Raw genomic sequence first — 20,949 nt, 5'->3', positions numbered from 1 at the left:
TCAATTAGACAGTTTTTATTTCATTGGCAAAAGAATACTAGTACTAAACCCACCTCACCAAATCCCCCTACTTTATATATTCACGTATATACCATATAAATGCCGGATTTACCCAAATCTCCATTTTCAAATCAACGCCCTTATTTTCATTATTATTATTATTATCACAAACTCAAATGATTCGCGGGATTTGTTTAATGCTCCAACAAATACACGTATAAACACACACACACACAGACATAATGTGTATATATACCCATGGATACATTGTCTTTTTTCGGACAGGAGGAGCAGCGGTGAACCCATCTGAACTGGGTTGGGGCTCTTCTGTTCGATTCCTGAAACACCGGCAAGAAGAGGGAAATGGAGCCGGGTCGGGTGGTGGGGTTCTTGTGGGTCATCGGTATGGTTCTGTCTCTCGCCGGCGGCGGCGGCGCTGCGGCGGCGGAGAAGGGTGTAACGTACGACGGGAGGTCTCTGATTATCGACGGCCAGAGAAAGCTTCTGTTTTCTGGTTCCATTCATTATCCTCGCAGCACTCCCCAGGTAAATTTCATCATACATATGTATGTGTGTGTGTGTGTGTGTGTATTCTTTTAAATTCTAATTTTTCTTATTTTGGATTGAATTGGGACATAGAGGATGAATCCAGAAACTTATCTGCATGACATTTTCTTTAAGAAAGTTCGATGGAATGGCAATTAAGAATGGAAATGTAGGAGATGAGTTGGTTTGCGCATGAAGAGAGTATATTATCATATATATATATATATATATACTGACGAGTTCATGAGTTTCTCATCCTCATGTTTTATATGTGAGGTTCAGATACCACCCTCTCTTGTATTCTTCAGCTTTTTTCCTGCATTTTAATATTATATATATATAGTACAATGATAAGTTTCTAATTTTGTATTTTAATCCCTTGTTATTACAAAAAAAAGTAAATAAATGTGTACACATGGAAATTGAACCAAGAACTAGAAACATACAAATACATGGGATAAAATTCTGCACCGTCTTCATACACATATATACTATAGCTTTTGTGATATGATTAACTTTTTAACTGAATTCCATCACGAGTGCCTTGACGTTTTTTGGTTTTTGTTTTCATGTACTTTTTTTTTTGGTAGAATATTGTTTTTTTGGTGGTGGGGAAGAGATAGAAAAATCTAATGAATCATGTATATGGGGATATATTAAAAAAGGAGTGAATGTGAAAATGGGACCATAACCAAAAAAACATGCGAATTTATCTAATTTTGACCACAAAAAAATAAAAATTTCTAAATTTTGACCAAAAAAAAGTGTTTTTTTTTTTTATTTTAGAAAAAAAAAACAGATAATAAAACATCTTTTTTTTTTGGTAAAATCATATGTTTACTTTTTATAAACTATGTTGTTTACAGCTTTAACAATGATAAGGAACATGAAAATCTCTGTTGGTTCACGACTCCCAAAACGTCCTCGTTTTGTCATTCTCCGTCTTCTTTGACTTTCTTTTATTTTTTGGTACTTTAATATATTCAGTTGACGAAAAAAAAAAGCTTCATATTAATTAATTAATTAATTAATTTACTACTAATAACATCTCCTGTTTTCCGGATCTTAAAAACACAGATCCGATGTCTGTGCTTCGTCTAATAATGTCTGCATGGTTTCTACTATTAACCGATAATACTATATTATTATATAAATATAAAGGTCAAAGTGTGAACCAATTTGGGATTTAATTATTTCATTTTCTAATGGATAGGTTCATTTGCTTATTAATTACGATTAGACCCAATTATATAAATCAGTTGATTTTTTTTCATTTATTTCTGTCTGATAATCATTTAGAATAATCATGTGCAAACAGCTCATACCCGAATAGGATCCCAGACCGTGTGAATCTAAATGATTAATTATTAAATATGATTAGACAAATGAATTTCACGTTCAGAATTAAACTCATTAATTTCTCTATATATATATATATTCTTGTCATCTCCAATTTTGAATTTGTAACAATTAAAATGTAATGGTGGATCAATTAAATATCAAGATATGCATTGATGGAGTGTGTGTATATATATATATAATGATTTTTTAAATTTGGTTGGTGTAACGATAAGATAATATGGAAAATATGTTTTTATTACGAGTTTTATATCTAAATGTGAGAAAAATATTCATCCGATTTTTTCTGATTTTTTGGGAGATATATTTAGATCAAAGATTCCGTAAATTTTTAGATTATTAATATATATATATATATATAATGATTTAATAATTAAGATAAGTTAAAAATGATTTGTAAATAGTTCAATTAATTCTAATGATATAAAAAAACATGCAGATGTGGCCATCTTTGATAGCCAAGGCAAAGGCAGGAGGAGTGGATGTGATTGAAACCTACGTTTTCTGGAATCTCCATGAACCCAAACCAGGACAGGTCGGTCCAAATCATATATATATATATATATTGCATGATTTCATATTTCTCTAACGAATATATATTCAGATTATAATGTTTGGTTTAAATGGGAGCAGTATGATTTTAGCGGAAGAAATGATTTGGTGAAGTTCATAAAAGAGGTCCAATCCCAAGGTCTCTATCTCTGCCTTCGCATCGGACCCTTCATCGAGGCAGAATGGAATTACGGGTTTACTTCTTCTTCTTCCCCCTCTCTTTATACGCCGTGTGATGTAATCAATATAATAACGTCACCTTATTTTACGGTTCGGTTTTTGGTTAACCAGCGGATTCCCATTTTGGTTAAGAGATATTCCCGGTATTGTCTACCGGACCGACAACGAGCCCTTCAAGTTCTACATGCAGAATTTCACTACCAAGATTGTGGATTTGATGAAATCAGAAGGGTTATACGCTTCGCAGGGAGGCCCAATCATACTTTCCCAGGTAATTAATTTCGAGATTTTGTTCCTTTACTCCGACCGAACCGGGTCTAGTCCACGGCACCCTTGGTCTAGTCAACCGAGCGGTAGTCTCTTCCTTGCCTAAACCGGGACCGCTACAAAATCGGGCATTAGAACATTGCTTTACCGGAACCGGTTCAAAAATATTAGACCAGACCGGTGAGGAAGCAGTATGGAATGTGATTGTAGATAGAGAACGAGTACGGCAACGTGGAGGAAGCTTTCCGAGAGCAAGGAGCGGCGTACGTACGGTGGGCGGGGAAAATGGCGGTGGGGCTTCAGACCGGAGTGCCTTGGATCATGTGCAAGCAACCCGATGCCCCCGATCCCGTGGTCTGTACACATCTGGCTAAAATCACCATTTTTGAAAGCTTCACATATATGATATACAGACACATATATATGCATACACTGTTTGAGTAAATCTCATGTGGGAGTGGGTAGATCAACACATGCAACGGGATGAGATGCGGAGAAACGTTCACGGGGCCGAACTCACCGGACAAGCCGAAGATGTGGACGGAGAACTGGCCATCCTTGTGAGTTGCACGTGTCTGCTTTCGTATCCATGTTTCTTCCTCGTCCAACAAGAGCTCTCACCAGTTTGTTTTTTTGGTCTGACATGAAAGTTTCCAAGTTTTCGGGGGAGAGCCGTACATAAGATCAGCTGAGGACATTGCTTTCCATGTCGCTCTTTTCGTCGCCAAGAACGGAAGCTACGTCAACTACTACATGGTAACTCCACAACCTTAACTCTGCAAGAACACACATTGTCTGTAATGGTTTTGATTGTATAACTTAACAGTACCACGGAGGAACAAATTTCGGGAGGACCACGTCTTCGTATTTCATAACAGGGTACTACGACCAGTCTCCTCTCGACGAATACGGTCTGCCTCTTACACCTAAAAACCTCTTCTCATAACTCTAATGCATCGAACAATTACTCGATAATCCGGACATTTTTCTTGTAGGTTTGCTGAGGCAACCAAAATACGGCCACCTCAAGGAGCTTCACTTGGCGATAAAATCTGTCGCGGAGCCTCTGCTACAAGGGAAGCAAACATTTCTCTCTTTGGGTTCATTACAAGAGGTGAAAAGCCTTTAATCTATATATATATATATATATATATATATATATATGAGCAGGGAAAGTACTGTAGTTTCTTAAACCACTCTTTGTATTTGTGTTTTTTGTTTAGGGCTATGTCTTTGAAGACGCAACAAGTGGATGCGTGGCCTTCCTCGTGAACAATAACGCCAAGGCAGCTACCGTAACATTCAGAAACAATGCATACCAGTTGCGTCCAAAGTCCATTGGCATTCTGCAGAACTGCGCCACCATGATCTTTGAGACAGCTCGGGTTAAGTTTCGTTTCTTTTTGTACTGTTCTTCTCAGAATCACATTCGAGCTTTAGATGCGATAGAGTAACGGATAAACAAAAGCGAGAAGACTGAATACGGGATCTTTGATAGGTTAATGTGGCAAAGAACATCAGAGCTACGACAAGAGTTCAACTGTTCGACGCTGAGGACAAATGGACAACAGTCACGGAGAGTGTTCCGAGATTTTCAGACACATCTTTCAGGGCAAATGCTTTGTTGGAGCACACCAACATGACCAAGGACACAACCGATTACCTTTGGTATACGACCAGGTACATTGGTCGAAACATCTTTTCCTTTTTAATCTTCTGGTACGATTTTTCTTTCGCTCTTACCTATCATTTCGATCCCGAGGAACAGGTTTGATTCGAAATCGGCCTGCATGAACCCCGTGCTTCACATTGAATCCTTGGGGCATGTTGTTCATGCATTTGTCAACAATGTCCGGGCAGGTAATTTTTCACTGGCTACATATTATCTCAGGGGACTGTAACATAACAATGGATCAGTCTTTTTTTTGAGACGAAACAAAACAAGATAAGATCTGTTTTTGAAGATTCTGTTCTTATAAAGACTGAGGGAGTATGTAGGGTCTGGACACGGAAGCCGGGACATCAAGGTAGTTAAAATGGACGTTCCAATTCAGTTAACAAGCGGACCAAACTACATCTCCATCCTCAGTGCCATGGTTGGCCTCCCGGTAATATGCTTAACCAAACTCGGTTTCTTCTTTGTCAATTAGAATCACAATTCTTCCCCAAAAACAGCACTGAATTTTACGTATGGATTGAACCCTGTAACGGGTTATATCTCTTCATGATGAAGGACTCGGGACCTTTCTTGGAGAAGAAATCTTTTGGACCGACCAAAGTGCAAGTGGACTGTTCAGGGACAATGAAGTATGATTTGACCAGATCTAAATGGGGTTATCAGGTGAAACAAAACGTGATTTTTCTCTCGCTCAAGTGATCTGAACCAATCAGACCGAGTCGAATGTGTGCATAAACCGAGTGTGTGTCCAGGTGGGTTTGGTCGGGGAGAAGGCTAGGATGCAGGACAAGAACAAAGTGAACAAGGCGAAGTCACTGAAGTGGAACAAGAACGGGGTTGTCCTCAAGAACCAGCCTCTTACCTGGTACAAGGTAAGCAGGAGACCTAGTTTTGCATATTTCATATCATATCATGTTCGTATGGACGAGAAATGAAGAGAAGGGGCATATGGTTATATGTTGACGTAGCAGACGACGTTTGGGACACCGAAGGGAGACGATCCAGTGGTTCTGAACCTGACGACAATGGGAAAAGGTGAAGTTTGGGTTAATGGCCAAAGCATTGGACGCTACTGGGTGTCATTCCTCACCCCTTCTGGCCATCCTTCTCAAGCCTTGTAAGTAAATAACACTGTTTCCGTTTCCATTTTTTTTATAAACCATGCATGGATATGTTACGTTGCTCTTTTATATTGAGAACGATAGATTAAAATACTATTAGAAATTTGATTTCGTTGAATTGAAATTGATGAAATCAGGTACCATATTCCAAGAGCATTTCTCAAAGAGGGTGGAAATCTTTTGGTGATGTTTGAAGAAGAAGGTGGAGATCCCCTTGGAATCTCATTGAACACGGTTTCGGTTATCGGTCCTAACCAACAACGGTCCCCATCTCAATTTGTCCGATGATTATTTTTAGGAAAATATTTTAAAAATAATAACATTATTATTCAAACGTTGTGTGCGCTCTTTGCATGCATGTTGACGGAGACAACACGAAATCTTAGAATGGCAAATAAGATGGATTGAACCTATGATTGTGGATTCTAAGAACAGACGTTGGCCATCGTGACAAAGGACTTAACACTAACGCCATTTAACACGACTTTAAAAAAAAAAAAATCAAACGGCTTTTACCTCGTTTGAGAAGGCCCTGATTGGAGTTTACTTGAACGCCTGGTCCGATGATGGGTTTCAAGATCGCAACCTCTTGAAATCGCTTTGCGGGACACTGATATCGCCTCCGTTACCGCTGTCTGACAGTTCCGTCTGACCCTGTTTAACATGTAACAAAAATAAAAAATTTTAAAAAAATATCCGAGTAAAAAACTTCGCCCGCTGCTTAAATCATTAAGCCGGGTTTTTTCGTGCTTGTGGGTTATTTTCTTGTTCTAACTCTCTAGGTCTGTTAGAGACAGTGAATTATGAATCAAAACAAAACTAAAGTCATGTGGAGGTTTCAGATCTAATTTGATCGGATGTTGCGTCCAATGAGACGAAGATGGTTTGGTGATAGATTCTGAAGCTTATGATTTAACTGGTCTAACTCTAACAGAGCGTTTGCTGTCAGGAATTTCCTCCACAACTCTTGGCAAGATATGCTCTAATGTGTGCCGGAAATAAAAGCTTACAGTTTCACCAGGAACAACTGCGTATCTCTCTGAGGGTGACACCCAGCTTTTGCCTGCACAAGGTTAATGTCCCGGAAACTATCAGAACTAAGATTTCGTTTATAGTAGGAAACAGCGAACTGAAATCTCATTGTACCCGTCGATGGATCGAAGTTTGAGGATTCTATCTGTTGCCCACTCGCTCCATCCACGCTCAGAGGCTCTATGATCTTTGGGAAGTTCCTTTACAGATGAAACCAAACATTTGTATCATCAATAATCTTATATGAACCCACCCCATACTAAGCCCAAACCAATCCTCGTAAGGCTCATTGGTAGAATTGAGCCCCAAAAGCTAATACTAAAACCAAAAGAAACGAAATGTCGTGTTCTTAACAAGTTAAATCTTCTAAAACATGTCAATTTAGCTTCTGGCCTTTAGACTTTATCGATAAAATTAAATTATCTTGCAATTTTCTCTCAGTCACAACCAACGGTATGCTTACCTGTCAACAGACTCTCCATGGCCCAGCTGTCCATTTGTACCTCTTCCCCACGAGAACACATTATTTCGTTCGGTGGCAGCCAAGGTATGTCTCCATCCACAAGAGACTTGTACTACTCTCTGTGAAGTGCCAAAGGAGAGTTAACCAATTTTTAATGCAACAAGCTGCATCCAAAAAAAAAAACTCAACGTAAGATAAACATACCTGGTCATTGGGAAATCTCACTTGCACAGGAGAACAATGATCTACATTGTCACTGACTCCTACTTGTCCAAACTGCAGGTTAAATGGCCCAACGTAATTAGAAGCTCGTCCTAGCAAAGGTAAATTGCTTAAACTTCCAAGTCTACGATTAGGAATTACAAGAAAAAGGGTAGTGTGGTTAAAAGGAAACAAGAAATAGCATGTCTTGTTGACAAGAGAAAAGCTTTTCCTAAAAATATACATGACAAGAGAAGATGTTTTCTTAAAAATAACATACATGTACTGATGTACACCCCTATGAATCTTAAGGAGAGAAGGTGTTGCACATGTAATCCAAAATCGAAGCAGGGAAATGGTTGTCTATTCTACGAAAAATGTCTACATCCAAGATATAGTATGCAAATGCATAAAGCAAGTCAAGGAAATAAAATCTTGACCTTATTCCAACCCCATCCATACAGCTTTCCATCTGAGGTCAGTGCCATGGTGTGTCTCCAACCTCCTGATATCTGGAAACAGCCAAAGAAAATCCGAAAGTTACAGAGCCAAATATAGGTAATATGGACCGCCATAGTACATGATAGAAACGAGAATATTTGTTAGCAGTGTGTTATCCAAGCATGAAGAGATGATAATTAAATTGGATTCGGAGTACACGGCGAAAACCTGAGATATGAAACAGTTGCTCAAGGCTTCCAGCTTGCAAGGAACAAGGTGATCCTCAAAATCTCCGTGTCCTAGTTGACCATATTTGCTCCAACCATAAGTGTACAATGCACCAGAGAAAGAAACAGATATAGTATGTCGCCATCCACAAGCAACCATTGCCATCCTCTCACCCTAAAATGCAGTTGCCACAATATCTTCAGAACAATAAGATAACCAAGAGAGCAGAGCATGAAAAGGGTAAGCTGACAGAAAATAATATAACGGGATAAAGAAAGAAAATAAAAGTCAGCCAGTGATGAAGTAACACAGTACTAATGATTCATTAACAAACTAAACTTGGTTTTGCTCAGTATTTAGGTTTAAGGCGTCAAGGGCCATTTACTCGTGTATGTCCATCTATCACAATACTAGTATAATGCACAGTGTTACCATAAGTGAAAATGACTTGGAAGATTGAACAATTAGCAGGTGGTTAAGTCACTCAAAGAATAGAGTTTGGTAGTATACACCAGCAGAGGTAACTTTTTCAGGCACCCAGCGGTCATTTCTGTCACCTAATCCTAGATTTCCATATCTTCCCCAGCCCCATCCATAAAGATCGCCATCTTCAGTAACCGCAGCAGTATGTTCAGCACCTGCAGCTACCATTTTGATTCGTACTCCCTGCACCCATTATAAGTATGATGAAGTGATCTGATACTGGAGATGGGGAAACCAATTTTATAAGCTTGTAGTCTCCAATCGAAATATCTTCATTAGTCCGGCCTCATCATTTAACCACATAACTTTTTTGTATTATATTCTCTCTGCATTTTCAGCTATTCACATGGCTTGAAGTTAATTTGGTCAGATAGAACTTACAAAACTTACAATCATGAACTAACAAACTACTATTTTGAAGGCATCTCCACCAACTGTGGAACCCTAATCGGTGCCGTTCAATCTTTTCAAAGGTAAAGTGAAAGGAATGGAATAACATAGTTGATCCAGTTTGAAAGGCATATAGTCTTTGAAAAATTCAAGAAGCTAAAAGGAAGAACACTATTAGCAAAATGGAAGCAGAAGAATCGAATAGCAAGACAAACCTCAAAAGCTTGAATCTTTTGAGGTACCAAAGAATCTTCTGTGCCCCCGAGACCAAGTTGACCGTTCTGGTTGCGTCCCCAACTTTACAGAGAAGCGAAGATGTGTTAGACAACTAAGCAGGAATTCAAAAGTGTTTGCTGGATGAAATCACTGACATGCTACATCTCTGAAATGGGGTGTGCAATTCAGTTTGATTAGCAAGGATTTCATATAAGGCAACAAACATTAATATAAAAATGTACCTCTGCACCTCTCCTTCCATGGTCACAGCCAAACAATGGCTATCCTCACAAGCAATCTGTTTTATCCGAATGCCATGTAACGCTTTGATTGGTTGTGGAGTGAACAAGTCGCTAGAGTTTCCATGGCCTAACCTCCCAAAATCTCCCCTGCAGAAAAAAAATATGAATGGAGATATAGGAGTCTTAGAGCTAGTAAAAAACTCTAGGATAAACTCTCAGCGATACAAAATACGTCCTTATAGGACATTTATATAACAAAATGACATTAACACAGAAAAAGAAAGTTCTTTTTCTTTCCCCTTTTTTGGGTATGATAAAGATAAAATAATCTTGCACAACAAGATGCATAAGATCAAGCACTATGAGAACGAACCATCCCCAACTATAGACCTCCTTCTGTGACTCTGAATAAGCAATGGTATGATCAGCACCGCAGGTAACAGAGACAACTTGGTGCTCATCCAGAGCACTCAGCTGTGTTGGAGAAGGTCGATCCTCTGCATCACCGTGGCCTAACTGCCCATCCTCTCCTCGTCCCCATGAGCAAACGACGTCCCCGGCTATAATTTAAACATCAGTCATTTAATTAAATGCTGAAATATATCCTGATATATACCAATCCTTAGTTTTCAGTCATCATTCCAAGTGTAGATAGTGTAAGGAGACTACCTAAGGAGCACAAGACAAGTAAATCAAAACACGTGAAAGATATACTTTAAGAAACAGCTTACATTAACAACAAACACTTGCATTCACCTATGTTGAGACTGTACTTAGAGAAAATTGTGTTCTAACGACGCAAACATGCTAACATAACACAAAATTCACCGTCGCATTCCGAGATCATGATTCCTAAACAACCTCATGATCGATTCTCAGACCTAAAAACACAAAAAATTTCTGATGCTCAACACTGCAGAACTCGTTTTGCTCAAGATTGGATTTCAATCAGGAGGCAATGAAAAACACCGCATAAGCGAGAAAATGCAGCCAAACAACATCCCGGCGGGAAACCGAAGACTTCAAATTGAACTCGAAAACCTAATCGATCCCACAGCAAAAAAGTAGAAAGAGAAAAGAGTAGAGGATCGTACAGAGAAGAGCGAGGGAGTGACTGGCTCCAGCGGAGATGATAAGAACCCTACGAGGCGGAGCCGGAGCATCCTCCGCCATGGATCGCAAATACACAATCTCTCTCCGTCCCTGGAATTTTGGTAAATTAACCTAGTTTCTATTATTCCCCATGGAAATTAATAATGGAAGGGAAGTCCACAGCTTCTCTTTCTCTATCTAGAAGTAGTAGAGAGAGAGAGAGAGAGAGAGAGAGAGAGAGAGAGAGAGAGAGAGAGGCGAAGGTAAGGGGTTGGATGCAGAGGTCGGTATTAAAGGCGCGACAGAGATTTCACATTTTCATTCCATCTCCCACCTTCTAATATTTACCTTTTCACATATATATATATATATATATTACTGCATAATATTTTCGTTGCTTTTTTATTTTATTTTATTTTATTTTGGAGTAGTCGGATATTAAAGCAAAGATGGAAACAGAAGGATCGATCACCCGCCATTAATGGCGGATAGGGGTCCCCTACCTTGAATACTATATACATATGTATACATTAATAGCAAAAAAATATTATTATTTTATGAAGTTGATAGATATATACCCCCTTGTAATTTAACCGTTATTCTTGTATTATATTTTACCAATATGGAAAGTTTTAGTCCGGGGAACAAAGCACGTTGAGAAACGAAATAAATTCTCGAACATATTTTTTTTTAGTATAGATAGTTCGTGTAATTCGTCTTTTATATTAATTTTTAATAAATTTTAAATCAGAATTTTTAGACCGAACATAGATTAGGTGGGTTGAGTCGATCGCAAAACACAAGCGGGAGGTAATTTCTGTTCGTCGAAGGTATCGGAATCTTCAACAGCATCTACTGCAGACGACGACCCACAACACGACAAAATCTAAATAAAAAGGCACGTGCGACTGTACACCAACAAAACAGTCGACAACCATAATTTGTACGATTTCGAGTAAACAGGCATGGTGGTGAGTGACGGGTTTTGAAAGTGTGTATGTTCATCTCCGGACAAACTAAGTTGTTATCAGACAAAACGAGAGTTTCAAGACCTTCCAACGGACATCATCATCATCGTGAGAGTGATGATGGGAAGAACACAAGGACCACAAAATGGGCAACACGACAAAGTGAATGTCAACAGCTTACTTCTCTGAAGAGTCATGGTTCTTGTCGTTGAATGGTAAGAATACGATCAACAGTGGCTCGGCTCGAACAGAGGTTCCTGACCTTTAGTTTGTGCCCTTTGATAATGCAACAGCTTCACGCTCCTGCCGGATTCGTTCTCTCTTGAGCCATCCCATGAAACACCATTACCAAAACAAAAAACCAATCATACTAATCAGTCTCACGAGATTGGTGGCAAAAAAAAAACAGCAAGTCTTCTTCCACAAACATTATCAATAGTTACTTGCAGTCCTAATGCATCATGAATCACTCACCAAATGACATATCTATCTAAATTTATGGCAAGTTTATTATTATTGGAATGAGATAAGCTCGCTTGCCGTGGGGTTTGAGATCACGGGTTCGAATCAACCTCTCTGCATTAAAAAACAGGGTTGCCTAGTATATTCCCTTCCCCAACACCCCCACGAGTTGGGGACTCGCACAGGGTTGGTCCTTTATTATTATTGGAATGAAAGCAGACAAGGGTGGTAAGCAAATAGAAAGCAGAGTCAACATAGGAGAGTGAGTGTAGAGGAGCATGCATACCCTTCTTTCCCAGTAAGGAAGGAAGCAGACAAAGTCATAGACTGGAGTGATCGTCTCCACCAACACAATGTTTATTCCCGTGAAAATCAAGAGCCCTGCCAATGGCCGCGTCCTGTGCGGCATCCTTCTTCCAATCCAACCCTCTACGATTTCCCCCCCTACTGCTGCTATCATCATCATAATAACACCCTTCTTCTTAGTCACCCATTGATAATTCACCCAACTCACTCAACGATTTCCTACTCTTTTACCAAAAACTGAAACCAATCTACAAGAACCCTAAAAACCCTCACCAACCCTTTTTCTTTCAGAAATCTATCCATGATCCACACAGCGACATCAACGTAAACAGGGCAGTGGTAAATTTCAAGCCCTGATGACTAGAAATCAACCAGGAATTTCGACACGCCATGGAAGATTAAAAAAATACTAAACTAATCACAAAAAATGTACCAAAAATCAACACCATAACTACTTACAATGACAAACTTACCGTGATCTCGGAGTTAAACCCTAGGTTTCTCACCAGAGGGAGAGGCGCCTAGGAACCGCGAATCTTATCCGAAATGGAGACGAAGCGAAGCAAAGATGCAAAGAAGTCCCGGCGGCGGCGGAGAACGCTGGCGAAGGAAGCGATTCTGGAATGCGAAATAGAGAGATAAATTGTATCACTATCAACGTAGAAATTATATATAAAAAAAATGTCTGGATATTTTATTTAAGTGGGGGATAGAAAGAGTTTGGACGGTGGATGACACTGCAACGTGGCAAAGTAATTAACAATAAAGAGCTCATCACCGTCCGATATTTTCCGGACGGCTCGGGTCGGGTTTCTGTCAAAAATTTGAACCAAAAAGAACTGATAAGACAAGGCGAGTGATACATAACATAAGACATCTTTTGCATTAACATTCTGCCAAAACATACAATTTCTGCAGTCTAAGGCTCAGACAAGAACTGAACAACAGAAAGAGCCCCTGTCGAGATGATCACCCATTTCTACCAGAAGGTAAAGGTGAAGTGAGCCCTAAGATAGGTCGGCCATGGCCTTGTCGATCTCCTCTGCGTGGCCTCGCCCGGAGAGGTTTCCACTGCATTCTCAGCAAAGAAAACCACTTTAATGAATAGGCAAAGACGATAATCGTAGTTAGCAAATGGAAACCGGGGGATCGAAGGTAGATATAATACCTGATCCACGCTGGAAGAGATGCCTGAAACATACGACAATCATCTCAGTTACTTTTGCTTTTTATAGGTCATGCATATACTTAGTTCTTACAATGAAGCATATGCCTTAGATATATCATCTCTATGTGATATGATGATAATCATTGCCGGAATCCCTCTGTCATGACTTACCAACTACTTAGCTAAACCACTCTCTTCATTAGCTCATAAATCTATGGCTCTAAGTAAGTCCATCTAAGTCACCCGCATAAATGACGACAGGTTTTGATTTGAGATTACGAAAAGGATACGAGGAAAGTACCCAGATTCGGTCCATTAGGAAGTGAAGTAAGAACAAGGTCTACACAAAATTATTTTGATCCTTGCACCTGTATTCTGCAGGATTTTTGCACTTTCTCTGGAGCATGAAAGATGATAACTTATGACTTTATCTTGCCTAAAACACTACGATTAAAGTATGAACAAAGGGTATGTTTCAGTACTTTCAAAGGAGTTCCAAAAAAATGGGAAGTGTCATCTAGGAGAAACACGTGCATTGCCAAGAAGCAAACCAAAACAGAGCAAACTCCTACATGCTCTTTTGATTACTCCCACAACCGATGAAGCATCTTTCACCGTAATGGACTTCCTCGAGCATGTCCAACCCCAAGAATTGTTCATCCAGTAACGTTATTGGCAAAAAGCTAGTCTCTTTCCTACCTAAATACTTGCAGAAACGTGAAGAAGAAAATTGCATTGCATAGATGAATAACGTACGCTAACCCAAAGGAAACTACCAGTCCACAAATCAAAGAGAATATAGATGGTAAATTTCAGATGGTGAGTGGAAAAAGCTAAACTTTCTTGCCAGGCAAGGTCTTGTCATCCTTGATATAGAACTCACGGATGTCAATCCAAAATTTCCCCTTCCAATTCCTAACCGAGACTCTCCTATTATTTGATGTCTGATCAAAAGCAAACAGACATAAACCCCGTAACGCATTGCTTTCCCTCTTATCACGCATCAATTCAAGCAAAAACCCTATTATCAGCCTCTTCGTGAATACCCTAAAACATAAATACGAGATTTTGGTCCTTTAGAAACAGAAAGGGCTAACATTGCAGACGACAATGTCGTCAGACTCGTCGGAGGAGTCGGCAGACTTGGCGGCCTTCTTCGCTGGAGCATGAGCCTCAGCGTCTTCATCCCGCGCGAACCCTTCCTTGTCTTTTCTCTTTCCTCTCGACGCCATTTTCAGACACCCTGTGGAGGGAAAAAACCCAGAAAATTCTCGTCAGACCAAGGTAGGTAAAACTCGCAGAGATAAACCATAACCACAAAATCACCACCATACACGAAAGAAAAGAAATCTCTTTGACCCTGCAACTTGCCTGTCCATGATCAATCTCTGTTCTTCAAGTTCATACTCTTGGAAGAAACTAGGAAAAGCGGAGCGCCATCCCTCCAATACCGGGGCTTATATACTATGTTTTCGTTTTCGGAGAGAAGGATGCGATTGCCTATATCACGCGCGCTTAGCGCGTGTATTAGCGAAAATTGCTGAACTTGAAACGCGCGTTTCTGAAAAGCGCGTTTTAATTTCTCCTCGCTCCCCGAGCTTTGTGCGCTGGACTGTTGATCCAACTGGACAGAGAGAGAGAAGACAGATTGGACTTTCTTTGAAATTCCGAAGGCCTTTCGAAAGTCTAGGACTCGTCGGTTTCGTCCCGACGACGAAATCTTCCATTTTCCAGGACGATTTTGATTTCTTATTGTCGATTCGAAATCAATAGATGGGGAATTTATTCGTGAAGAAGCCGAAGATCACGGAGGTTGATCGGGCGATTCTCTCTCTCAAAACCCAGAGGCGCAAGCTCGGTCAATATCAACAACAGGTTCATGGTCCTCGTTTACGGTCTCTGCTTTGGTGTTATATTCGTTTTCTAGGGATTGATTTTGGTCGAATTTGAACTGGGTTATTTTTGCTTCTTGATTTGTAGCACCTATGGAATTTGAGATTGAAGGAACGTTCGTTAGTTTGATTCATCATGCCCCCTTGTGGGTAAAACCGTAAAAGCTGCCAACTTTCTGCTACGTTTATCCTAAACTTGATGTCTCTGGTTATTGGGAAGTAGGAGTCGATTGGTGATTTGTTTGCTTCAGAGTTCAGAGTGCCACACAGAAGATGGTGTGTCCCTTGAATTTATGGTTCTGATGCAAAATTCGTGCTTGATCTTTTACATGAAGTTACTCGACAGACATCTAGTTTCTGTGTCTTAGATAATGTTGATGGTTCAACAATGTAGTCCTGTGTCTGTTTCACTTTTTATTACATTTCTTTAAGTGCGAAATAGCGGAAACAGTGTTGATGAAGTGCAATAGCTGTTCTTGCTTAATATGTTGAGTTTCATTGCCTTAGCCCTCCTTTTTACATTTTCTTTTCAGCTGGAGAAAGTAATTGAAGCCGAGAAGCAAGCTGCTAGAGATTTGATCCGTGAAAAGCGAAAAGACCGGGCCTTGTTAGCATTGAAGAAGAAACGGGCACAAGAAGAATTGCTGAAGCAAGTGGATCAATGGGTCATCAATGTTGAACAACAGGTAAATCTTCTCTTTAAGGTTATTATTATCATCTTTTTTTTTCTGGTTTCATCGTTGTACTCAATTCTGTCATCTGACTTCTCAATTTCCCCTTAGCGATAATGTAAGCCTGTATTTACCTGATAGGGATGTCTATGCCTCCTTGTATGGCTTTCAAGAGATATTAAGACAGCTTGTTTCTTTGTGTCTCTGTGGTTCAGTTGGCAGATATTGAACTTGCGAGCAAGCAGAAAGCTGTCTTTGAAAGTTTAAAGCAAGGTAACAATGCAATTAAGGCAATTCAAAGTGAGATCAACCTTGAAGATGTTCAAAAACTCATGGATGACACGGAGGAGGCCAAAGCTTATCAAGATGTGAGTTTAACCTCGTTGTGTGCATGCATGCATGCTCTTCATTCAGTCATGTTTATACTTTTTCTGCTTTTTTAACGGGCCCCTAGTTATCAAGATGTGAGTTTAACCTTGTTGTATGTTTTGTTTGTCTTTGTCTAGCTTGCAATTGTCTGTAATTATCAGTTCAAGCTTTATCTTGATTTCACTGATGTCGTGTTTTCTATTTCTTGCTAAATGGATTGTCCTGTCCTGCATTTGGATGTTAGGAACTGAATGCCATATTGGGTGAAAAACTATCAGCGGAAGATGAGGAGGAGATACTAGCAGAGTTTGAGAACTTGGAAAGTCAGGTATGTATCATCATCATATGTTTATGTAAATGCCCCACTTGTTCTGGTATTCCCTTCTTCATAATCATTGGACAGTGAAATATGTTATCTAGAGTTGTTATCTTCTTTAGTGGAGTGGGATGTAATAATATTATGTTTTTTTTTTGTTTTGATTGCTTGTTAAAAGCTCATTGTTGAAGACTTGCCTGAAGTGCCTAAGACAGAGGCAGTGTCTGAAGAACCCGAGAAGCTTGATCTACCCGATGTCCCGACCAAAGCACCAGTCCCTCCCAATGCGGAAATCACTCCGGCTGAATCTTCATCAAAGAGAAAAGGTCTTTTGCTCTTTTCTTTTTCTCCATATCTTACCTGCACCAGTCAAAATGACAACCTGTTCAACTCCTGATGCTTTTACCTGTTCTGTCCCGTTCTTGTTTTGGTGCAGTTCTTGAAGAACCATTACCTGCTTGATTCAAGAGAGATGTTCCATGGAGTCTTTCTCTCTTTCACTCCCGCAGATGTATGTAGCCCCTCGATTTCCTCTTTTCCTATTCCTGCTCGGGCTTACCATAAAAAAAAAATGGTTTTAACATTCTTTTGATACTGTGTTTCTTTTAGGGTCCTGAAGATCTGTATAACTTCACTCGTGCAAATTTGTAAAGAATGTCTTTCTCTTGGTTATCATAAATAGCTGAGCTGTTTGAATTGTTTAAAGCTGCTTTCTTAATTGTTCCACGTCTCTCACCTAGTCCCTTACCAGTCTCTCGAGGAATTTCTAAACCGGACTGGACCTCTTTATATTGGTTCTTTTCAGTTCAGTTTGGTTTGATTCCATCCGGGCAAAAGCCTATTAGATACATGTTTTACCCGACGAGACAGGTCACGAGCATCACGTGCGCAAATGAGAATCAGAACACCAAAAAAGGGTCTATTATACAACATCAGCACAGAAAATCAGGTGCGGGTTTTGCATCGTTTCTTCGTCAAGTAAACCACTCACTATCAGCGATCAGGAACATAGCTGTGAGCTTCTGTACCTGCAGGCATTGTCCCTGTTAGGGCGTGTCCTAACCTCATCAAATATCTGAGTGGAGACCAGAACTGCAGCTTCTTGTCCCCGAAGAAGATCCCTTCGTCAGAAACCTGGAGAGGATGAGTCTTGCTACGTTCTCAGCAGCCACGGCACTCGTCTCCATGGTGCTAGCCCCATTTTCAAACGCATTCACGTAGTACAGATGATTTCCGTCCAATATAAATGGCGCGAAAACTTCAGGTGCATGGTACTTTGGATACGCGGCCCAGTCTATACGAATAGTCTCTTCTCTGATCCTGTTTGGTGAAAGAAAACAGACCAAGTGATCAGAAATCTAATAACACAGTTGCTCATTTGCGCTATGATCCAATCTCTTTTCTGTTATTTTGGTCATCCTGTCTTGGACTGAATCATGATTCTTTAGTAGGAGTTCTGGTGAGATAAGTTGTGCGTAGAGCTGCAAGAATTACCTGAAGAGGTCATCCAGCAAGGCTTCGGACATGGGTTGTCGCGAAAATATCTTGTAGGTCGTATCGTTGTCACCGTGTTTCTTGAGGACTGAGATGCTGGAGAACGGGATTTCAGGGTCCTCGATGGTTCCCACCAGATTCGGTATGTCCAAGACGGATTTCAGCCCGAAATATCCCTTTCGAAAGGGGGAAACTATATTTAGAAGCAAATCCAGAGACAGAATGGATCCATCATGCAATGACACTTACTGGGTTTAAAATTCCTCTCACAAATGTTGCATGTGTGTGTTGAAGCTCTCTCTTGGGTATTGAGATTGAGGGTAAGAATTGAATATCCACTTCATCCAATGGTGTAGCAACCACTGCAACATCGCATTTGTAGCTGCCCCCTTTGGTGGAGTTAAGCTCGTAATATTCACCGAGATATGAAATCGATTCAATTCTCTCATTTAGGTGTAAAGTAACATCAGAATGATTGATCAGCTCGGCAGCCATCTTCCAGTTCCCACCTTCGACAGCCCATAATCCTCCACTTGAACCTGCCATGGAGACTGCACCTGCTAGTCCGCTGATGAGTAAACTCTGTCCATAGTTTATCCTGGTAATGACCTGGACAGGACAAAGGGAACAGAACTAGAACTTATTAGCCGAGATGCCTATGTAGTCGAAAGAGAAGAATGGCTTGCAGGTGAGAATCCTTACAGTAATGAGCTCGTTGGCTAACAAAGGAGATAGCTGAGCCTCGGATAGTTCCTCCTGGAGTGTCCGCCTTGTCAGATTGTACAATCCTGACCACTTAAGCATCTCTTCGACGGTTTCAAAGATCGGTCTTGTTTCAGGATTTTTGTAGTACTTCAAGAAATTACCCACAGCATTCTGCGTGCACAAAGATACATCGAGCAAGAATGGATAACTGTAGCAAGAACATCTCTGTAGATTACATAAAGAACTGCTTATGGTAAATGTGTGCATAAACAACTTCCTAGATCTTTCCGTGCATCTTATAGACAACGTTCAGAACATCAGTTACTCTTCTGTCTGTTTGTAATGTTCTGTTTTGGATCATCCAGCCAGAGAAACTTTCTTTTCATCGCTGAAAGAAGCAAAAGTTCTGCTTCCAAGGACCACTCGTTTACTCAAAAGTCAGACAAATTCGCGCTAGGACGAAAAGCTGAATCTACTTTCAGACACTCTGCAGAGAAACCAAAAATGGTGGAAAGCGATTATGGATTGGGTGTTTCTATATTGTAATCAACCGGATAAAGATCCAAACATTTCGTCGCTCAAAGCATCCAGACGCTCCATAAACTCTATAATCTGAATTACCCCTTTAAGGAATCCATGGGTTTTGATTCAAATTACAGGAAATTCACGAAAAATTAGGTCTGTTTACCATAGAGAAAGGTGGAGAGAATACCTCAGTGAAATCGTTCATCCTGAAGAGCGAGAACCCGTAACGCGCGAAAATAGAAAGATCATTTAACAACGAGACGATCCAGTTCAGCAGCGGAGACTTGAAACTAGCCCTTAAAGTCTTGAAGATAAACCCTCTCCCATTCCAGATTCCGACCGACGAATCATCCGACGACGAGGAAGGCGATCGGATCTTCAGATTAAACTTCTCGGTGAAGTTCCGGGCGTGGTAGTTCTTCGGGTGAAGAATCGAAGCACCGGCCTCAAACGTATCGCCGGTGACGGTTACGGTGGCCATGCGTCCGCCGACGACGCCGTGACGCTCGAACATCAGGATCTGGGCTCCAACAAGGACACCGGAAACAGAGTAAGCACGGAGGAAGTGGGCCACGGAGGAGCCGCCGATTCCGCTTCCGACGATGCAGACGGTAGACGGCGCGTCATCTTCACCGCCTTCGGAGCGGGAAAGTGGCAGCGATTGGAGAACAAAGAAGAGGAAGATTGCAGATAGACAAAATTTCATCTGGGTATCTGGAGATTCCGAATTCTGGTCGTGGGCCTTATCGTTTCGATCGATCTGAATCAGTCTTTCGACAGCTACAAATTGAATTGTTCGTCCTCACTACCACACAAATACGTCATGGGAAACGTCACCAAAATGAAATTTCCAAAGACGTCCCACCAACTAAAAACAAAGCCTCTCTCCATCATCCCTTCTTCTTTTCCTTCAAAATATCATTACACTCTTTTGGTAAAACGTATACAGAAGATCTATTACATGTTGGATTTGGGTTTATTTGATAGAATCAAAACGGGCCTAGCCCGTGAGAAGTCCGGTCCGTATAAATTTAAATCTGCAGAATATTAAGAGAATATTCTTATTTGAATTTGAAATTCAAATTCAAATTGGATTCAAATCCGTAGAAAATCTATCAGATATGATTGAGATAAGATTGATATAAGATTGAATTAATATCTAAATAAAATCAAATTTGAATTTTGAAATTCAAATTGATTTGTTTTGAGATTCTCCCCTCTACTATAAATAGGGGGCTTGGGTTAGCTCATAAAACACACAGAAAAGAAACAAGCATTCTAGAGAAAAAGAGCATTCACATATTTGCTCATATCTCTCTCTGAGTTCGCTTGGTATTTGGAAAGCTTCTTCCAAATACGCGGTCGTTGTATCCTGGGAGTTCACCGTGCTCCAATAGCCTCGAAGCTTTAGAGGTGGCACGGAAATCGAACTTAAGGAAACTGTGTTTCACAGGCCTCGACAAAATAATCTTTTAATTTCAGGTACTTATCTGGAATCGTTCGAATCGCCGGAGTTTTGCCGTCGTCAACAACTGCCGTCCCCAACATTACATACATCTTGTAATTGGATGTATGCATGTGT

General features: G+C 40.3%; 5 protein-coding genes across 9 annotated transcripts; 2 read left to right on the top strand and 3 right to left on the bottom strand.

Moving 5' to 3' along the window:
- Positions 1 to 167: 167 nt before the first annotated feature.
- Positions 168 to 6,204, top strand: LOC104819348 (beta-galactosidase 6-like). 2 transcript variants are annotated; one of them, XM_010549377.2, is made up of 17 exons: positions 168 to 546; positions 2,345 to 2,440; positions 2,539 to 2,651; positions 2,749 to 2,908; positions 3,115 to 3,258; positions 3,370 to 3,464; positions 3,555 to 3,660; positions 3,731 to 3,815; positions 3,900 to 4,018; positions 4,128 to 4,289; positions 4,403 to 4,584; positions 4,673 to 4,764; positions 4,903 to 5,012; positions 5,138 to 5,245; positions 5,335 to 5,454; positions 5,551 to 5,699; positions 5,841 to 6,204. In XM_010549377.2, exons 1-17 carry the CDS (start codon positions 364 to 366, stop codon positions 5,989 to 5,991), a joined length of 2,175 nt encoding a protein of 724 aa, XP_010547679.1. In that variant the 5' UTR covers positions 168 to 363; the 3' UTR covers positions 5,992 to 6,204. The 2 variants fall into 2 exon arrangements, with proteins under 2 accessions (XP_010547679.1, XP_010547680.1); XM_010549378.2 differs by having other exon boundaries at positions 170 to 546; positions 5,554 to 5,699.
- Positions 6,086 to 10,806, bottom strand: LOC104819349 (ultraviolet-B receptor UVR8). Its single transcript, XM_010549379.2, has 12 exons — positions 10,494 to 10,806; positions 9,773 to 9,959; positions 9,400 to 9,546; positions 9,157 to 9,238; positions 8,579 to 8,734; positions 8,069 to 8,242; positions 7,840 to 7,911; positions 7,403 to 7,474; positions 7,199 to 7,317; positions 6,850 to 6,935; positions 6,714 to 6,766; positions 6,086 to 6,357 (listed from the first exon to the last, which is right to left on the bottom strand). The coding sequence occupies exons 1-12, from the start codon at positions 10,570 to 10,572 to the stop codon at positions 6,277 to 6,279; spliced, it is 1,308 nt and encodes a 435-aa protein (XP_010547681.1). The 5' UTR covers positions 10,573 to 10,806; the 3' UTR covers positions 6,086 to 6,276.
- A 551-nt stretch (positions 10,807 to 11,357) lies between these two features.
- On the bottom strand, positions 11,358 to 12,887 carry LOC104819346. 2 transcript variants are annotated; one of them, XM_019203214.1, is made up of 3 exons: positions 12,701 to 12,887; positions 12,208 to 12,374; positions 11,358 to 11,780 (listed from the first exon to the last, which is right to left on the bottom strand). In XM_019203214.1, exons 2-3 carry the CDS (start codon positions 12,328 to 12,330, stop codon positions 11,724 to 11,726), a joined length of 180 nt encoding a protein of 59 aa, XP_019058759.1. In that variant the 5' UTR covers positions 12,331 to 12,374; positions 12,701 to 12,887; the 3' UTR covers positions 11,358 to 11,723. The 2 variants fall into 2 exon arrangements, with proteins under 2 accessions (XP_019058759.1, XP_019058758.1); XM_019203213.1 differs by having other exon boundaries at positions 12,208 to 12,371; positions 12,701 to 12,886.
- A 2,052-nt stretch (positions 12,888 to 14,939) lies between these two features.
- Positions 14,940 to 17,378, top strand: LOC104819347 (vacuolar protein sorting-associated protein 20 homolog 2). 3 transcript variants are annotated; one of them, XM_010549375.2, is made up of 7 exons: positions 14,940 to 15,270; positions 15,821 to 15,973; positions 16,174 to 16,326; positions 16,572 to 16,655; positions 16,822 to 16,969; positions 17,080 to 17,154; positions 17,253 to 17,378. In XM_010549375.2, the coding sequence occupies exons 1-6, from the start codon at positions 15,169 to 15,171 to the stop codon at positions 17,103 to 17,105; spliced, it is 666 nt and encodes a 221-aa protein (XP_010547677.1). In that variant the 5' UTR covers positions 14,940 to 15,168; the 3' UTR covers positions 17,106 to 17,154; positions 17,253 to 17,378. The 3 variants fall into 3 exon arrangements, with proteins under 3 accessions (XP_010547677.1, XP_010547676.1, XP_010547678.1); XM_010549374.2 differs by having other exon boundaries at positions 14,946 to 15,270; positions 17,080 to 17,378; XM_010549376.2 differs by lacking the exon at positions 14,940 to 15,270 and adding an exon at positions 15,279 to 15,563 and having other exon boundaries at positions 17,080 to 17,378.
- Positions 17,379 to 17,526: 148 nt separating this feature from the next.
- On the bottom strand, positions 17,527 to 20,262 carry LOC104819345 (farnesylcysteine lyase-like). The gene is made up of 5 exons (XM_010549372.1): positions 19,555 to 20,262; positions 18,840 to 19,013; positions 18,387 to 18,746; positions 18,138 to 18,313; positions 17,527 to 17,963 (listed from the first exon to the last, which is right to left on the bottom strand). The coding sequence occupies exons 1-5, from the start codon at positions 20,071 to 20,073 to the stop codon at positions 17,711 to 17,713; spliced, it is 1,482 nt and encodes a 493-aa protein (XP_010547674.1). The 5' UTR covers positions 20,074 to 20,262; the 3' UTR covers positions 17,527 to 17,710.
- Between the last annotated feature and the right edge of the window lie 687 nt (positions 20,263 to 20,949).

Source organism: Tarenaya hassleriana, unplaced genomic scaffold, assembly GCF_000463585.1.
Source record: "Tarenaya hassleriana unplaced genomic scaffold, ASM46358v1 Cleome3, whole genome shotgun sequence".
Classification (NCBI taxonomy): Eukaryota; Viridiplantae; Streptophyta; class Magnoliopsida; order Brassicales; family Cleomaceae; genus Tarenaya; species Tarenaya hassleriana.
This window is presented reverse-complemented; position numbering and strand designations above follow the sequence as displayed.

Excerpts from the sequence above, each read along its gene's own strand:
- LOC104819347 (XM_010549375.2), top strand. The coding sequence starts at position 15,169 with ATGGGGAATTTATTCGTGAAGAAGCCGAAGATCACGGAGGTTGATCGG. Across the intron at positions 16,656-16,821 it reads TTGAGAACTTGGAAAGTCAG|CTCATTGTTGAAGACTTGCC; the intron begins GTATGTATCATC and ends GCTTGTTAAAAG. Across the intron at positions 16,970-17,079 it reads ATCTTCATCAAAGAGAAAAG|TTCTTGAAGAACCATTACCT; the intron begins GTCTTTTGCTCT and ends GTTTTGGTGCAG.
- LOC104819349 (XM_010549379.2), bottom strand. The coding sequence starts at position 10,572 with ATGGCGGAGGATGCTCCGGCTCCGCCTCGTAGGGTTCTTATCATCTCC. Across the intron at positions 9,960-10,493 it reads TCACTCCCTCGCTCTTCTCT|CCGGGGACGTCGTTTGCTCA; the intron begins GTACGATCCTCT and ends TTTAAATTATAG. Across the intron at positions 6,358-6,713 it reads CAGTTGTTCCTGGTGAAACT|GGTCAGACGGAACTGTCAGA; the intron begins GTAAGCTTTTAT and ends CATGTTAAACAG.
- LOC104819346 (XM_019203214.1), bottom strand. The coding sequence starts at position 12,330 with ATGCCGCACAGGACGCGGCCATTGGCAGGGCTCTTGATTTTCACGGGA. Across the intron at positions 11,781-12,207 it reads TTCCTTACTGGGAAAGAAGG|AGAGAACGAATCCGGCAGGA; the intron begins GTATGCATGCTC and ends GGATGGCTCAAG.
- LOC104819348 (XM_010549377.2), top strand. The coding sequence starts at position 364 with ATGGAGCCGGGTCGGGTGGTGGGGTTCTTGTGGGTCATCGGTATGGTT. Across the intron at positions 2,441-2,538 it reads ATGAACCCAAACCAGGACAG|TATGATTTTAGCGGAAGAAA; the intron begins GTCGGTCCAAAT and ends AAATGGGAGCAG. Across the intron at positions 2,652-2,748 it reads GAGGCAGAATGGAATTACGG|CGGATTCCCATTTTGGTTAA; the intron begins GTTTACTTCTTC and ends TTGGTTAACCAG.
- LOC104819345 (XM_010549372.1), bottom strand. The coding sequence starts at position 20,073 with ATGAAATTTTGTCTATCTGCAATCTTCCTCTTCTTTGTTCTCCAATCG. Across the intron at positions 18,747-18,839 it reads TAGCCAACGAGCTCATTACT|GTCATTACCAGGATAAACTA; the intron begins GTAAGGATTCTC and ends TGTCCTGTCCAG. Across the intron at positions 18,314-18,386 it reads TGAGAGGAATTTTAAACCCA|GGATATTTCGGGCTGAAATC; the intron begins GTAAGTGTCATT and ends CCCTTTCGAAAG.